Source organism: Sus scrofa, chromosome Y (assembly GCF_000003025.6).
Source record: "Sus scrofa isolate TJ Tabasco breed Duroc chromosome Y, Sscrofa11.1, whole genome shotgun sequence".
Classification (NCBI taxonomy): domain Eukaryota; kingdom Metazoa; phylum Chordata; class Mammalia; order Artiodactyla; family Suidae; genus Sus; species Sus scrofa.
In genome coordinates, this window is record NC_010462.3 from 9,417,248 (window position 1) to 9,435,870 (window position 18,623).

Consider the following 18,623-nt stretch of genomic DNA (forward strand, 5'->3'; position numbering starts at 1 on the left):
CCCCCCAAACTGTCTCCTTTGGAAAGCGTAAGTTTTTTAAAGTCTGTGAGTCAGTTTCTGTTCTGCAAAGAAGTTCATTGTGTCCTTTTTTCAGATTCCACATGAAAGTGAAAGCATTTGATGTTGGTGTCTCACTGATGGACTTAGCATGATAATTTCTAGGTCCATCCATGTTGCTAAAAATGCTGGTATTTCATTCATTTTAATGGCTGAGTAATATTCCATTGTGTATATGCACCACATCTTCTGGATCCACTCGTCTATCGTTGGACATTTAAGTTGTTTCTATGTCTAGGCTATTGTAAATAGTGCCGCAATGAACATTGGAGTACATGTGTCTTTGCGAGTCATGGTTTTCTCTGGAGAGATGCCCAGGAGTGGGACTGCTGGATCAAATGGTAGTTCTATTTTGCGTTCTCTGAGGAATCTCCATACTGCTTTCCACAGTGGTTGCACCAATGTACAATCCCGCCAACAGTGTACTAGTGTTCCTTTTTCTCCACACCCTCTCCAGCACTTACTGTTTGTAGATGTTTTGATGATGGCCATTCTGGCTGGTGTAAGGTGGTACCTCAGAGTGCTTTTGATTTGCATCTCTCTAATAATGAGTGATGATGAACATCTATTCATGTGTTTTTTAGAAGACATCTGTGTGTCTTCTTTGGAGAACTTTCTGTTTAGATCTTTTGCCCATTTTTTGATGGGGTTGTTTGCTTTTTTGGTACGGAGCTGCAGAAGGTGTTTGTAAATTTTGGAGATGAATCCCTTGTCAGTCGATTCACTTGCAAAGATGTTTTCCCATCCTGTGGGTTGTCTTTTTGTGTTGTTTAGGGTTTCCTTTGCTGTGCAGAAACTTTGAAGTTTGATTAGATCCCATTTGTTTACTTTTGTTTCTGTTGTCAATACTCTAAGAGGTGGATCTGAGAAGATGTTGCTGTCGTTTATGTCAGAGAGTGTTTGGCCTATGTTTTCCTCTAGGAGTTTGATAGTGTCTGGTCTTGGATCTAGGTCTTTCATCCATTTGGAGTTGATTTTTGTGTATGGTGTTAGGGAGTGTTCTAATCTCATTCCTTTCCATGTGGCTGTCCAGTTTTCCCAGCACCACTTATTGAACAAACTGTCCTTTCTCTATTGTATTCTTGCCTCCTTTGTCATAGATGAGTTGGCTGTAGGTGCGTGGGTTGAATTCTGGGCTTTCTCTCCTGTTCCACTGATCTCTATGTCTGTCTTTGTGCCAGTACCATATGGTTTCGATGGCTGCTGCTTTGTAGTAGAGTCTGAAGTCCAGGAGCCTGATGCCACCAGTTCCGTTTTTCTTTTTCAGGATGTCTTTGGCTATTCGGGGTCTTTTGTGCTTCCAAACTGCTGAGACCAGCTCAGCAGGATGGGGCTGAAGAACGGGTGCAATGAAACTTAAGGAAAAAGTTAACATAAAACAAGACACTGAGACATTTATCTTAAATAAAGGTGGGAACCGGGGGACTCAAGGTCTCAGGGACCAAGAGCACCAACTAATAAACCACACTGCTTTTATAGTGCTCTCTAGGATTACGTCAAGTGAGGAGGGGGCTATAGCTGGAGGATATAGGTTTTTTTAAGTTATTTTAAAAGTCACATAGCCAGTTGCTGATTAAGCTTTTATTGTGACCTTTAGGCATTTAACGATCATTAGCATTTGAGGAAGCTTGGCTTCAGCTGTCTATGCATAGCATTTGGAGAATCACCATTGTGCTTCTGCAGACTATCTGGCATGCCTCGGTTTGCACCTCGGTTCTCCTTGCTAATGCATATCCTGCTAATGACCCCTCATAACCCCCTTTAATACCCCCTCATAAACCTCTTGGGGCCATGAGGCTCCTCTTTCTTTTATTCTTATGAGGACCTATCATGCGTGCAAACAGTCTTCCAATCTGCACAGGTCCCGCTTGCCTAGGCCAATGCATTAAGTTCTTATTCCGCTGACCCTATGAATAACTTATGCCTTTAGGTCTTTGTTCTTAAGCTTAAGTCTTTTACCAGCACTGCGACTGTTTCCCATGCAGGAAGATGGGGTAAAGTAAAGCAGGACAAGATGGAGTTTTTAGCAAAGAGGCTCAGAAAATACTGTAGAATCATGTCTTGCGACACCAAACAAAGTATAAAATATTTTGTTTAAGGAGTTCTCATCATGGTGCAGTGGTTAACGAATCCGACTAGGAACCATGAGATTTGATCCCTGGCCTTGCTCCTTGGATTAAGAATCTGGTGTTGCCGTGAGCTGTGGTGTTGGTCTGCAGACATGGCTCAGATCCTGAGTTGCTGTGGCTCTGGCATAGGCCAGTGGCTACAGCTCCGATTAGACCCCTAACCTGGGAACCTCCATACACTGTGGGAATGCCCTAGAAAAGGCCAAAAAAAAAAAAAAATTTTTTTTTTTGTTCGAGTTCTGTGGAAAATGTCCTTGGTAATTTGATAGGGATTGCATTGAATCTGCAGATTGCCTTGGGTGGTATAGTCATTTTGATAATATTGACTCTTCCAATCCACGAGCATGGTCTTTCTTTCCCTCTGTTTGTGTCATCTTTGCTTTCTTTCATCAGTGTCTTATAGTTTTTCATAGTTCAGGTCTTTTGTCTCTTTGGATAAGTTTACTCCTACGTATTTTATTCTTTTGGATGCAATGATAAACAGAATTGCTTCCCTAATTACTCTTCCCAATCTTTCATTGTTAGTGTATAGAAATGCCATCAACTTCTGTGTATTAATATTGTATCCTGCAACTTTGCCAAATTCATGGATGAGCTCTAAGTTTTCTGGTAGAGTCTTTAGGATTCTGTAGGTAGGGTGTCATGTCAGCTGCAAGTAGTGATAGTTTTACTTCTTCCTTTCCAATTTGGATTCCTTTTATCTCTTTTGCTTCTCTGATAGCCGTGGCTAGGACTTCCAGAACTACGTAGAAGAGTAGTGGTGATAGTGGACATCCTTGTCTTGTTCCTGATCTCAGTGGGAATTCTTTCAGCTTTTCACCATTGAGAATGATGTTCACTGGGGGTTTGTCATATATGGCCTTTATGATGTTGAGGTAGGTTTCTGCTATGCCTACTTTCTGAAGGTTTTTTTTTTTTTTTTTTTTTTTTAACGGGAAATGGGTGTTGGACTTTGTTGAAGGCTTTTCCTGCGTCTGTTGCTAGGATCATGTGGTTTTTATTCTTCACTTTGTTAATGTGGTGTATCATGCTGATGGATTTGTGGATTTTGAAGAATCCCTGCATCCCTGGGATAAATCCCACTTGATCATGATGTACAATCCTTTTAATGTATTGTTGGATGCGGTTTGCTGGTAGTTTGTTGAGGAATTTTGTGTCTGTTTTATCATTGGCCTGTAGTTTTCTTTTTTTGTGGAATCTTTGTCTGGTTTTGGTATAAGGGTGATGGTGGCCTCATAGAATGAGTTTGGGAGTATCCCTTCCTCTGCGACTTTTTGGTATAGTTTCATAAGGAGAGGTGTTAGGTCTTCACTAAATGTGATAGAATTCTCCTGTGAAGCCATCTGGTCCTGGATTTTGGTTTGTTGGAAGTTTTTAAATCACCGTTTCAATTTCAGTTCATGCGATGGGTCCGTTCATCTTTTCTATTTCATCTTGGTTTAGTCTTGGAAGATTGTACCTTTCTAAGAATTTGTGCATTTCTTCTAGGTTGTCTGTTTCATTGGCAAATAGTTGCATATAGTAGTCTCTTAGGATCCTTTGCAATTCTGTGATGTCCATTGTTACTTCTTCTTTTTCATTTCTGATTTTATTGATTTGAGCCCTCTCTCTTTTTTGCTTGATAAGTCTGGCTAAGGATTTATCAATTTCATTGATCTTTTCAAAGAACCAGCTTTTCGTTTCATTGATCTTTTCTATGGTTTTCTTTGTTTCTAGTTCATTGATTTCTGCTCTGATCTTTATGATTTCTTTCCTTCTGCTAACTGTAGGTCTTGTCTGTTCTTCTCTCTATAGCTGCCTTAGATGTAGAGTTAGGTGGTTTATTTGAGTTTCTTCTTGTTTCCTGAGGTGGGCTTGTATTGCTATAAACTTTCCTCTTAGAATGGCTTTTGCTGCTTCCCATTGGTTGTGGAGTGGCATCTTTGTTGTCATTTGCTTCTATGTCTTTTTTAATTTCCTCTTTGATTTCTTCAGTGATCCATTGGTTGGTTGGTAGTATGTTGTTGAGTCTCCACGTATTTGTGTTTTTTGAAGTTTTTTTCTTGTTTTTGATTTTCAGTTGTATAGTGTTGTGGTTGGAAAAGATGCTTGATATGATTTCAGTTTTCTTAAAGTTACTGAGGCTGTATTTGTAACCCAGGATGTGATCTTAGAGACTGTTCCATGTGCACTTGAGAAAAATGTGTATTCTGTTGCTTTTGGATGGAATGTCCTATAAATATCTATTAAGTCCAATTGGTCTAATGCTTCTTTCAGGGCCTGTGTTTCCCTGTTGATTTTCTGTCTGGTTGATCTGTCCATTGCTGTAAGTGGGGTTTTAAAGTTCCCCTCTATTATTGTGTTGTTGTTGACTTGTCCTTTTAAGGTTATTAGCACTTGCCTTATAAGTTGAGGTGAACATATGTTGGGTGCATAGATATTTAAAATTGTTATAGCTTCTTCTTGGATTGATTCTTTGACCATTAGGTAGTGACCTTCCTTGTCCCTTAAAATATTCTTCATTTTAAAGTCTATTTTGTCTGATGTGAGTGTTGCTACTCCAGCTTTCTTATGATTCCTATTTGCATGAAATATTTTCTTCCATCTCTCACTTTAATTTGTATGTGTCCCTAGAAGTGAAGTGGGTCTCTTGAAGACAGCACATACATGGGTTTTGTTTTTATATCTATTCAGCCAGTCAATGTCTTTTGGTTGGGGCGTTTAGTCCATTTATATTGAAGGTAATTTTTGACATGTATGTTCTTATTGCCGTCTTATTAATTGCTTTGGATTTGTTTTTGTTGTTCTTTTTTCTTCCCTTCTTCTCTTGTTTTCTCTTCTTCTGGTTTGATGACTATCTTTCGTGTTGTATTTGAGTTGATTTTTCTTTTTTGTATTTCAATTGTAGATTTTTGGTTTGCAGTTATTCTGAAGTTTTGATATAAGAGTCTATGTATATACGAGATTGTTGTAAGTTGTTGTTCTCTTAATTGCAAGTGCATCTCCAGTGTCTTGCATTTGTACCCTCCGATTCTCATCATTTCTGATTTTGGTGGCATACTTGTGTGTGGATGATTTCATATCATTACTGTATATATACTTTTACTGGTGAGGCTTGTCTTTTGTGGTACTTTTTGTTTCTGGTTGTGGCCTTTTCTTTTCTGCCCTGAGAAGTTCCATTAATATTTGCTGTAAAGCTGGTTTAGTGTTGCTGAATTCTCTTAGCTTTTGCTTATCTATGAAGCTTTTGATTTTACCTTCAAATCTGAATGAGAGCCTTACTGGGTAAAGAATTCTTGGTTGGAGGATTTTCCATTTCATCACTTTAAGTGTATCTTGCCATTCCCTTCTGGCCTGCAGAGTTTCTGCTGAAAAATCTGCCGATAACTTTATCAGGGATCCCTTGTATGATATTTGTTTCTTTTCCCTAGCTGCTTTCAAGATTTTCTCTTTGTCTTTAATTTTGGTCAGTTTGATTAGTATGTGTCTAGGGGTGTTCCTCCTTGGGTTTATTTTATATGGTACTCGTTGTGCTTCCTGGAGTTGAGTGAGTGGTTCTCTTCTCATGTTAGGGAAGTTTTTGGCTATTATCTCTTGGAATATTTTTTTCTGTCCCCTTCTCGCTCTTGTCTCCTTCTGGCACCCCTATAATACTGATGTTGCTGGATTTATTATTGTCCCAGAGTACTCTGAGACTCTCTTCATTTGTTTTCAATCTTTTTTCTCTTTTTCATTCTGCATCTGTGATTTCCACTAATCTGTCCTCCACCTTGCTTATTTGTTCTTCTGCCCCCCTGTATTCTGCTGTTGGCTGCTTCTAGTGAATTTTTTATTTCAGTTATTGTATTTTGCATCTGTTCTTGTTGAAGTTTTATATCTTGTATCTCTTTGCTCAGTGTTTCCTGGAAGTTATCTGTCTTTGCCTCCAGACATTTATTTCCAATGTCTTGCATCATCTTCAGCATCAACAGACTAAAGCCTTTTTTCCTGAAGGCTGAGAATCTCCTGATCACTTAGCTGTTTTTCTGGGGTTTTTCCTTTCTCCCTCATCAGAGTTATAGTTCTCTGTCTTTTCATTATTATAGGTTTTTGGTGTGGTGACCTTTTTATAGATAATAGAGTAGTAGCCTCTTTTACTTCTGGTGTCTGCCCCCCTTGTGGCTGAAGTCAGTATGGGGGCTTGGTGTAGGCTTCCTGATGGGAGGGGCTGATGCCTCCCCACTGGTAGGTGGAGCTGATTCTAATTCCTCTGGAGGGTGGGGCTTAGTCTCTGGGTGACATTAGAGGTGTCTGTGTGCCTGGGGGGTTTTGGGGCAGCCTGTGTTTTGATGGGTGGCGCTGTGATCCCACCTGGATTATTGCTTGCCTTCGAGCTTCTCAGCACTGATGGGTGGGGCCAGATTTTCCCAAAATGGCCCCCTCCAGAGAAAAGCAGTGCTGCTGAATATTCCCAAGCACTTTGCTTTCAGTGTCCTTTCCTCACAACAAGCCACATTCACCCCTGTTTTCCCAGGAGATCCACCAAGAACTGCAGTCAGGGTTGACCCACATTCCCATGGAGACTTTGCTTTGCCCTGGGACCCAGTGCACGTGACTATCTCTATGTGTGTGCTTTTTAAGAATGGGGTCTCTGTTTCCCCCAGTCCTGTGGAGCTCCTGCACACAAGCCCCACTGGCCTTCAATGCCAGATGCTCCGGGGCTCTTTCTCCCAGCACCAGATCCCCACATGTGAGAGTTTGATATGTGGCTCAGCACTCTTACTCCTGTAGGTGAGTCTCTGTGAACCAGTTAGTTTCCAGTCTGTGGGGCTTCCCACCCAGGACGTATAGGGTTGCTTATATCATATAATCGTCACATCTACCTCTTGATGTGGCCACCTCTGTTTTCTGGAGTAGGATATCTTTTTGAAAGTTTCTGGTCTATTTGGCTCAGCATTTGGTTGTAAATTTTGTTGTTTTTAGGAGAGAAGTTGAGCTCCATTCCTTCTGTTCTGCCATGTTAATTCCATCTCTGTTTGGAAATTTTTGATTGCTGATTTAATTTCCTTTATAGGTTTCTTTCTGCTGAGAAATCATCTGATACTATTAATGAGGATCTCTTATAAATGAAGAGTTTTTTTTTTTTTTTGCTGCTATCAAGATTATCTCCTTGCTTTAGATAGTTTTATATAGTGTGTTTATCTTCTTTGGGGTTCATTGTCCCTCCTGTATTTCCTCGGATTTGAGAACTTAGGAGCCATTATATCTTTATAAGTTTTGCGCTTTCCTCTCCTCCTTTTTAGATTCACATGGTGTGTATCTTTAAACAGTAATGGTGTCCCATAAATCCCTTAAGCACTGTTTACTTTAGTTTTGAGTTTCTGTTTACTCCTCAGGAGTGACTGTTTCAAATGACTTGTCTTCAAATTCATTTTTTTTCTTCTATACCTGTTTAATTCTGCTGTTTATCCCCTTTAGGTAGTTCCCATCATGGCTCAGTGGTAATGTATCCAACTAGTATACATGAGGATGTGGGTTTGATCCCTGGCTTCACTCAATGGGTTAAGGATCCAGTGTTGCAGTGAGCTGTGATGTAGGTTGTAGACACCTACAGATGCTGAGTTGCTGTGCCTGTGGTGTAGGCCAGCAGCTATATTTCTGCTTTGATCCCTAGCCTGGGAACTTCCATATGCCTCAAGTGCATCCCCTAAAAAGCTGAAAATCAAAGAATATTCCTTTGATTCTTTTTTTCTATTTTTGTCTATTTTTTTGGTATTCTCACTTTCATGTATTGTATTTCCGCTTTCCTTTGTTTGCTTCTGTTGTCCTTTGCACTTTGAGCCTATTTTGAAAAATTTAAAGTCTTTTTCAATTAAGTAAGGTGTTTTCTCCAGAAGTAGTTCCGGAAATTTATTTTTTTCTTTTTATGGGCCGTGGTTCCTTGTTTCTATATATATTTCAGATCTTTTGTTGCAGATTGGGCATTGAAAAAGTACGTTCTTCTAGACTTCACTTGTAGACGAAACCTTCATTGATGAGTTGAATATGAAGGCCTAAGAGTTAATAAAGCTTTTTCTGGGCATTTATCTTCCTGAGCCTTCACAGGTGTTTTTTCGTTTTTTTCCTTTGAGTTTCTCTTTGTATGTAGCTGCTTTCAGATGCCCAGTTCTGTTGAGCTCCTTGCTTTTCCTTCACAGTTCTCTTGTATTCCTTTGTCACTAATTTGTGCAGAGTGTTGTATATTTGTAGTCCTTTTGTGATTTTCTTGAACTGTGCCTACTCCTTCTTACTGTTCCCTCTTCTGAGCTCCAAGCCACTTTTTGTTCTCTGATCTTCCAGACACATAACCTAGACAAACTTCACAGGCAGGCCATGGACAGTTTAGTAAGAAAGCAAATTCAGTCCTCTTTGCTCACGCCTGTTTATGTAAAATAATTGAAAATTAGACTGCTGTTCACTTTGAACTGTGTTGTTCTTTGGAAGGAATAGTCATTTGTATGTAAAACCACAGTGGCCTAACTTTTAAATGTGACTATTTTTTTATTGTTTGCTTGTTTGCTCTAAAATTTGGACTGACTTCCAGAACTTCTATAAATTTATTTAATAAGAACATGTTTTCAAGCTTCTTGTTCTGCTGCGTTGCTAATGTCTCTCTATCTTAACCTTTTAAAATTAAATAAAATGGTGGAAAAATACATGATAAATTATTTAGAAAAAAATAATTGGTTACTGGAGAGTCTTAAGTTTATTTAGGTTTCTATCAAACATGCAATTGTGATATACCAGCACATCTTTATGAAAGTTAACCTTTTGCATATTTGAACAATTTTTTGTTTGTAAAAATTATTTTCTGTTTATGGAAACTGTTTCTGCCTAAGATTGGAATAAAAAGGCCTCCATCCCCTGTTTTTATTTTTTTCCTAAAATTTGGTTTCTTAGAAGACAGGGTATAAAGGTATTTCTTGTGCACTTATGTGTATACATTTTTTATATTCATTTTATATTTATAAATTCACTTACATTCTTCTCTATAGCAGTGGTCTACAACCCTTCATGAACTTCTGTCCACCAAACTTGTGGGTTATAAGCAAATACCAGACATATCTCTAAACTATTTTTTTATTAAATAAAGTTCTGGCTCAAACAATACAGAGAACAGAATACAAAAGGAAAAGTTTGTCTCCATAAATATGTATATTGCTGTGTAAAACTAATGTTTTGCATTCTTTTTAAAGACAATTTCATGTGATTATTTTATTGAGCTTCCTATTTCTGATTTATTTCAAACAATATGTTACAAATAGTAATTTTTTCCATTTTTCTTAAGAATTAACTCATCATCTGTATTTGCAGGGTTGGCTAGTGGATCTCATCAATAAATTTGGAACATTAAATGGGTTCCAGATTTTGCATGATCGTTTTATTAATGGATCAGCATTAAACGTTCAAATAATTGCAGCTCTTATTAAGTAAGTTATTTTTTTAAAGTTAATATTCATTGTATTGTCGAAATTTATTTATTGCCTTGAAAATAATTGAATTTCAGTTTTCCAATCTGCTTTCTTATTTTAAACTGTTTGAGAGTTAAGTCTTGGTAAAAATACTGGCTGTTGCAGAAATACTCCTTTTTCCTTATTTCAGACCATTTGGACAATGCTATGAGTTTCTCAGTCAACACACAGTGAAAAAATATTTTATTCCAATTATAGAAATAATTCCACAATTTTTAGAAAATTTAACTGATGAAGAACTGAAAAAAGAAGCGAAGAATGAAACCAAAAATGATGCCCTTTCAATGATTATTAAATCTCTGAAGAATTTAGCTTCACGGATTCCAGGACAAGAAGAAACTGTAAAAAATTTAGAAATTTTTAGGTTGAAAATGATACTTAGGTAAGATATTTCCCTTTGTAAATAATTACTTCCTTTGTTTCTTCTTAGGGCCACACCCGCAGTATATGGAAGTTCCCAGGCTACGGGGTTGAATTGGAGCTGCAGCTTCTGGCCTACACCACTGCCACAGCAATGCCAGATCCAAGCCATGTCTGTGACTTACACTGCAGCATGCAGCAGTGTAGGATTCTTAACCCACTCAGCAAGCCGAGAGAACAACCTGTACTGTCAAGGAACTAGTTGGGTTCTTAACCTTTTGAGCCACTGTGAGAACTCTTTTCTTGGTTTCTTATAATGATACTTAATTCACATTTTTCTTACAGATTGTTGCAGATTTCTTCTTTTAATGGAAAGATGAATGCGCTGAATGAAATTAACAAGGTCATATCTAGTGTATCATATTATACTCATAGGCATGGTAATCCTGAGGAGGAAGAGTGGCTGACAGCTGAGCGAATGGCAGTAAGCCCCTTTGCTTCTTTTATGAATAAGAATCTGTAAGGGAAAGAAGATTAGTACCAGTTAATGTCAGAAACAAAAGTAACAAATATAACTCTGAAATTGAGAGAGCGACTTAATTATAAACTATTTGATAAAAAATGTTTATAATAGTAAAAACAAATGAGTTATTTTGGAGGTGATAGAGTAATTTATTGAGATTTTGGTAAATTTATCATTAAATGTAGGTAGGTGTTCATAATGTTCATAATAGTTTGGTTGAAATAAAGTAAATAGAGGTGATCTTTACAGGGCATCAGATCTGGAATCTGGTGAATGAATTGGTGTAGTCATAACTTGCCACTTCAGTTTAGAAATTTTAAAATGAAGATTATAATTTAAAGGAATAGGCTCTCTATAGGTAATGTTTTATTGTGATTATTTAAAAAATTTATTTATTTAAAAATTTCTTTTGTCTTTTTAGTGTCGCACCCATGGCATATGAAAGTTTGCAGGCTAGGGGTTGACTCAGAGCTACAGCTGCCAGCCTACGCCACAGCCACAGCAACGTGAGATCTGAGCCGCATCTGTGCCATAGCTCAGGGCAATGCTGGATCCTTAACTCACTGAGCGAGGCCAGGGATTGAACCTGTGTTCTCATGGATACTGGTCAGATTCCTTAACACTAGGCCATGATGGGAACTCCAAGAGCTTCATTTTTAAAACACCTGTTTTACATCATTTTGACGTTAAAGTACTATAGATATTTTTATATATTTTAGTGTTGAAATGAGTGTCATACAGTAAATTATTAGTTACTCAGTAATATTTTTTAGGTGCATAATTCTTTGCCAGCAGTAGGATTATATACATGAAGAAAAATATCTACCTTTAAAGGAGTCTTTTTTTTTTTTTTTTTTTTGCCTCCCACATGGCATGTGATGTTCCTGGCCAAACTGCAGTTGTAACCTACTCTGCAGCTGTGGTAATGCTGGATCCTTAACCTGCTGTACAGGTCTGGGGATCGAACATGTGTCCCACTGTTCCAGAGGTGCCACTGATTCTGTTGCACCACAGCAGGAACTCATAAAAGGCGTCTTCAGTTTAGTAATAGAGATATTCAAAGTGTGATAAAAAGTATTTTGTGGACATTTGGTTGATATTGAGAAATAATATATAATCCAGAACCAGGTTCTGACTCAGTGTTGGGGTCAGCTTTCAAGCATGCAGTTTACCTGGTTTGTGGAATGTTAAACATTAACTACTTAGAGTTCTCGTTATGGGGCAGCAGATCAAGGACACAATGTTGTCTCTGTGGTAGCACTACCCAGGAACTTCCATATATATGCCATAGGTGCAGCAAATTGACTATGCAGAATATTTTCCACTAGTCTTAAACTATTACCAGTTTTTTTTTTTTTTTGCTTGTTTTTTGCTTTTTAGGGCTGAACCTATGGCATGTAGAAGTTCCCAGGTTAGGAGTCAAGTTAGAATTGTATCTGCTGGCCTGTGCCACAACCACAGCAATGTGGGATCTGAGCCATGTCAGTGACCTACACCACAGCTCATGGCACCTAGATACTGGACCCACTGAGCAAGATCATGGATTGAACCCGCATCCTCATGAATAACAGTTGGATTCGTTTCCTCTGCCCCATGGTGGAAACTCCTATTACCAATTTTTGATAGGGAAGAAAATTGAGTGCTGACAGACATTTAAAGAAGTTTGTCATTGCTGAAGCCTTTATATTTTTGGCTGCACCTGAAGCATGTGGAAGTTCCCAGGCCAAGGATCAGTCGTGCACTATCAGTGACCCAGACTACTGCAGTGACAGCACCAGATAGATAACCTGCTGAGCTGCATGGGAACTCTGTGGGAACATTTCTATATGTGAAAAACTAGATTCTGTGTAGTTATTTATTTATTTATTGCTTTTTAGGGTCACACCCATGCCATATGAAAGTTCCCAGGCTAGGGGTCGAATCAGAGCTACAGCTGCTGGCCTTTACCACAGCCATAGCAATGATGGAACCCAGCTGCTTCTGTGATCACAGCTTATGGCAATGCTGGATCCTTAACCCACTGAGCGAGGCCAGGGATTGAACCCACATCTTCATTTCCTAGTTGGATTCATTCACCACTGAGCCATGAAGGAACTCTGCCACTATTTATTATGTTTAATGCTCTTGGATTAAAACATGGTAAAACTCATTACATTAGTTGGTTATAATTTGTAAATTTAGCTCATCTGTGGGGACATTTGTGTTTAGGAGTTATTGTAATATTAAAGCAATTATTGCAATCATAATATTTAATGTATTATTAATTATATTAATTATTAATGCATTATTAATGTATTATTGTAATATTCAGTACAGTATAATTTTTGTAATATCAAATAACTGTTAAAATAATATGTAGGCATATTATGTTAGTATACTATAATTTGTGAAAATAAATGTGATTTGGGCTTATCAACTCCTAGTAATATTATTTAGTAGTCTGAATCACCTTTTTAGTTTTACGGTTTTTGGAGTTTTGTGAAATATATACACAAATCTGTGTAAGTTTAAGGTGTACAGCATAATGACTTGTTTTATATGCGTTATCAAAGGATTATCACAAGTTTAGTTGACAGCCATTATCTCATAAATTAAAAAAATTATTTTTTCTTGTGGTGAGACATAGCATGTTATGTGTGTGTGTTAACTTTTAAATAAACTGTGTTGTACGTTATATGTAATAGATTACATGTACATTATCTCCAGTAGCTACTAATGACTGGAAATTTGTTCGTTTTGATCACCTTCATTCAATTCCACCTCACTATTTTGCTTTCAAAAAATTTTTCTGCTTTGAAACAAAACTTTTGATTATATTTAGGAGTGGATACAACAGAACAAAATCTTATCCATAGTCTTACGAGATAGTCTTCATCAACCTCAATATGTAGAAAAGCTAGAGAAGATTCTTCGTTTTGTGATTAAAGAAAAAGCTCTTACATTAGAAGATCTTGATAATATTTGGGCAGCACAGGTAAGGAATTTAAAATGCTATTTTATTTTAATAAGCAAGATACTATAAATTAAATATTGTTTTATGTATGGCATTTAAGTTTCTTGATGTGAACAGAAATCTTGCCAAGAAATTTTTTGTGAGCGTGTTTTGCTTTTTCTTTTTAGGGCCGCACTCTCAGCATATGGAGGTTCCCAGGCTAGGGGTCTAATCAGACCTACAGCTGCCAGCCTAACACCATAGCCATAGCAACACCAGATCCGAGCTGCATCTGCGACCTACATCACAGCTCACAGCAACACAGGATCCTTAACCCACTGAGTGAGGCCAGGAATGGAACCTGCAACCTCATGGTTCCTAGTCAGGTTCATTTCCCCTGCACCATGACGGGAACTCCTGATGTTTTTTAAATAAAAAAACTTTCCCCTGTCTTGACATCCTTTGCTAAAGGGTTTAAATTATGTGTTATATGACAAGTGTGTATATTGTAAATAGATTTAAAACAATTACAAATTGCATGTTTTTCTGTGTATTATATAAAGAAACAAATGTTAAAAGAGTAGCATAACTATATTACTTAGGAAAACCTAAGATTATTATTGAATATTTAAATTTTTTCATGAGAAAAAATAAAATTTTTGGTTTGAGAAGTATTAATGCATAATTTATTTAGTTATCTTATTTGGCATGTTTTCTTCATAATCAATTGGGAAGTACTATTAAGCTCTAAACTACAAATATTTGTTAAAAGAAAAATCAAAATGTTGACCATCATTGAAGACTTTACCATTTCCCCTTACTTTCTCTTAATTTTATTAAAAAATATTCTATAATAAACTTACAGGAGTTTCCATTGTGGCACAGTGGAAACGAATCTGTCTAGGAACCATTAGGTTGTGGGTTCGATTCCTCGCCTTGCTTAGTAGGTTAAGGATCTGGCGTTGTTGTGAGCTGTGATATAGGTTGCAGATGTGGCTCTGATCTTGTGTTGCTGTGGCTCTGGCGTAGGCCTGCAGTAACAGCTCCGATTAGACCCCTAACCTGGGAACTTCCATATGCTGCAGGTGTGGCCCTAAAAGGACAAAAGACAAAAACAAAAAACAAAACAAAACAAAAAAAACAAAAAAAACTGTAATAAACTTTCTTATGAATTCTTAAAGTACTTTGAAACTTATACCAAGAAATTCTTTATAAAATGAATACAGATGGAAGCTCAGAAGTGTTTAAAATATTAGGAATTTTGATGATAACCTCAGATGATGAGGATAGGAATATTTTATTAATGATAGTGACATAGTAGAACTTATTTCATATTTTTATTTAAATTTAAGTATAATTTAAATTTAAGTATAATTTCTTTGCTTTTACCTATGTCATTTTTGTTTTTCAACAGTCAGGGAAACATGAAGCCATTGTGAAAAATGTACATGATCTCCTGGCAAAGCTGGCTTGGGATTTTTCTCCTGAACAACTTGATCATCTTTTTGATTGCTTTAAGGTAATAGTTCAAATAGTAAAGTATTATCATTTCATTTTCAGTAGATTTATTTAATTAGATACCTTTTATTTTTAAAAATTTTTTTATGATCTCAAACACCCTTTTTTTTTTTGTCTTTTTGCTATTTTCTTGGGCCACTCCCACAGCATATGGAGCTTCCCAGGCTAGGGGTCGAATTGGAACTGTAGGCCTAGGCCAGAGCCTAGGCCAGAGCCACAGCAACGCGGGATCCGAGCTGCGTCTGCAACCTACACCACAGCTCACGGCCACGCCAGATCCTTAACCCACTGGGCGAGGCCAGGGATTGAACCCGCAACCTCATGGTTCCTAGTCGGATTCGTTAATCGCAGAGCCACGACAGGAACTCCCACTTTTTTCTTTTAATGGCAACTCAGTCCATACGTATATATAATATTGCACAAATCCTAAGTGGGTTGACAATTATATTAATAAAAATCATGAAACATTTACATAAAGCTACCGCTCTATGTTTTGGTGTATTTTGTCCCAGGTACTTTAGTAAATATGGCAAACTAAAGGAACTTGGTTACTTCAACTCATAAGACTCAGAAGATACCTTTTATGTTTTAGCCAGTATACTTACTAACAGATTTCATTAATCTCTCACAAAGAGGAATTGGTTGTTGTTATTTTTCCAGTCAGAACTTAGCAGCTTTTGTTATAATAATATTCATCACAATGCGGAATATTCCTTTCAGTTTAATTTCCTCTCTCAATTTTTGATTATGCTTTAGATTAAGAAAAATGCAGAAAGATATGTAGAAATGCAGGGAAATTTTATTTTGTTTTTCTATTTACACCTAAACCTGCAGCATATGGAAGTTCCAGGGCCAGGGTTTGAATTGGAGCTGCAGTTGCCAGCCTACACCACGGCCACAGCAATACCAGATTCGAGCCACATCTCCAGCCTACCCCAGATCCTTAACCCATTGGGCAAGGTCAGCTGTCGAACTCCCAGGCTTATGAACACTGTTGGATTCTTAACCCGCTGAGCTGAAACAGGAACTCCAGAAGTGTTGTCTATAACAATGGAAAATGAGACATTATAGCAAATAAAACACTAAAATACAGTAGTTCTCTGGGATAATATACCTGGGCAAATTGAAATGAGGTTCACCAGCAAGGTTAAGTCTCTCATATCTTACTGCATTGGTATAATTGGGGACTTTGTCTAAGGTTGTTAAGGTTGTTTGGAGAATTTGTGAATCAAGAGCTTAAAATCATTTGTCATTGTCCATGAACAAATATTCCGGAAATTATAGGGATTAGAATAACAGAATTTTTTTATTGAAAACAACTATTGCATTGCTGGTGACAGCCTAAGTTGGTACGACCACTTGAGAAAACCATTTGGCATTAAAATGTAGGTTCCTCTGGGAGTTCCTATTGTGATTAATTAATTAAGAACACAATGTAGTGTCTATGAGGATGTGGGTTTGATCCCTGGCCTTGATCGCTGGGTTAAGGATCCAGCATTGCCCAAGCTGCATCGTGGATCACAGGTGCAGCTCAGATCCCGTGTTGCCGTGGCTGTGGTGTAGGCCTGCAGTTGCAGCTCCAAATACGCCCCCTAGACTATGACTTCCATATGCCACAGGTAAAGCACTAAAAAAAAAAAAAATCCTAAAGGAAAAGAAAAAAAGTAGGTTCTTCTGTCCTAGGAAATAGATATCATATTTGTGAATATATGTGCTGAAGAAACTGATCATATGTGTACCAGGATACATGTTCAGCAGTGTCTTTAGTGTAATTATTTGTTTTATCCCCAACCGGAAAGAACTCAAATGTCTATGAACATAATAGGATAGATATATTGTTTAGTCTAATAATGGAATGTTATATGATAGTGAAATGAGTTAGATTAGCTGAGCAAATGGATGAATCTGCTAATGTGTTAGAATCTTTTATATATTTTTAATTAATTTTTTTGTGTCTTTTTTAAGGGTTTTGTCTTTTTGTCTTCTTAGGGCTCTCTACCCTCAGCACATGGAGATTCCCAGGCTAAGGTCAGTCAGAGCTACCGCTCCGGCCTACGCTAGAGCGATAGCAACACTGGATCTGAGCAGTGTCTGTTACCTATACCACAGCACATGGCAACACCAGATCCTCAACCTGCTGAGTGAGGCCAGGGATCAAACCTGTAATGGTTCCTAGTTGGATTCATTTCTACGGTTCCACAACTGAAACTCCCTAGTCAGGTTTGATAACTACTCAGCCATGATGGAAAAACTCCCCTTATATATTTTTAAAAACCCATTGAAATTTATAATGATTGGACCAAAAAATCAATATTAGGAAGTTATTGTGTGGATACTCTAAAAGTTAATTTCAGAGAATACTTTTGAGGTGGTAACATATCAACAGTAATAGCCATAATGACAGAAGAATGGAATGATGTCAGTTTCTCTTTTTAATTCTGAGAGTCTCAAGATAGAGACTATAGTTGGAATAAAAATAACATTATTTGTGCATTGCCCCTTTGGCTTACCAGGTATTTATTGAAAAGGCATTATTCAGTAACAAGCATTATTTTTTGAGGGGGTGGAAAACTGGTGATTCATATAGTGTATTTCACTGTCTTTGAAGGTGCCTTAAAGGAACATGGAATGTAGGTCACTTGCTTCTTTGCAGTTTGCAACTAAATGATCTGGATTTGTTCTCACCTTTTTTTGCTTATGTTATTACTCAAGTGCTAGTCTGTATCTATGTGAGTTCTTAGTAAGGTTTTGTCTTCCAGTGTGTAGTAATTTACAGTCCTTTGAAAACAGAGTTGCTTTTTTAAGAATTTAATTAGGAGTTCCTTTTGCAGCTCAGTGGTAATAAATCTGACCAGGATCTGTGAGGACGCAGGTTAGATCTCTGGTCTTGCTTAGTGGTTTAAGGATCCAGCATTGCCCTGAGCTGTGGTTAGGTTGCAGACATGGTTCTGATCCAGTGTTGTGGTGTAGTCTAGCAGCTACAGTTCTGATTCAACCATTAGTGTGGGAACTTCTGTATGCTGTAGGTGCAGCCCTAAAAAGACAAAAAGCCCAAAAAAAAAAAAAAAAAAAAAAAAAAGAATTTCATTAATTTTGAAATTCTGTCTCATTGTGGTACAAGTCTTTATATTCTTAGTCATTAATGAGATTGAACATACTTTCATGTATTTTAAACTCATTTAATATCCTTTGTGGTCAAAGCCTGTCACATTTTTCATCTGTTTACCTCCCTCTTTGGATGTTTTTCCTTTTTTCCATTGATTTCTAATAATTTTTGGATATCTTATGCTCAGTCCTTGTTCATAGTATTTCAGAAGTATTTCCCATGGCTTTATTAGCACTTCTTCTGAATCAGTATCCAAACTATTATGAACTGTATGATTTGTTCATATTTTGTTACTGTAATTGTTCCCTTCATCTTGTTTTCTTCTTGTAATATAATTAATTAATCATTTTAAAAATTCTTAGCAACTTTTATATTCCTGTTCTCATTTCAAAGGTAATTTTGTGGGAGCTAGAAAGCTTTTAGAAGCAAGGCTTCTTAGAAGTTCCATTTTTTTTTCATTAAAAATTTCTATAACTATTAAAAGCTATTTATTCTTTTCTCTAATTATTAGATATTTAGGTAGATAGCT

At 37.2% G+C, this 18,623-nt stretch overlaps 1 protein-coding gene across 4 annotated transcripts in view; it reads left to right on the forward strand.

Annotated features, from left to right (window-relative positions):
- LOC100625207 (probable ubiquitin carboxyl-terminal hydrolase FAF-X) overlaps nt 1-18,623 on the forward strand; it is a 177,429-nt gene that overhangs the window by 42,360 nt on the left and 116,446 nt on the right. For all 4 annotated transcript variants that reach the window (XM_021080952.1, XM_003484170.4, XM_021080953.1 and 1 more), the window contains exons 7-11: nt 9,498-9,613; nt 9,786-10,037; nt 10,361-10,499; nt 13,360-13,512; nt 14,885-14,989. In XM_021080952.1, the coding sequence (XP_020936611.1) occupies nt 9,498-9,613; nt 9,786-10,037; nt 10,361-10,499; nt 13,360-13,512; nt 14,885-14,989 (765 nt within the window). The remainder of the gene's footprint in view (nt 1-9,497; nt 9,614-9,785; nt 10,038-10,360; nt 10,500-13,359; nt 13,513-14,884; nt 14,990-18,623) is intronic.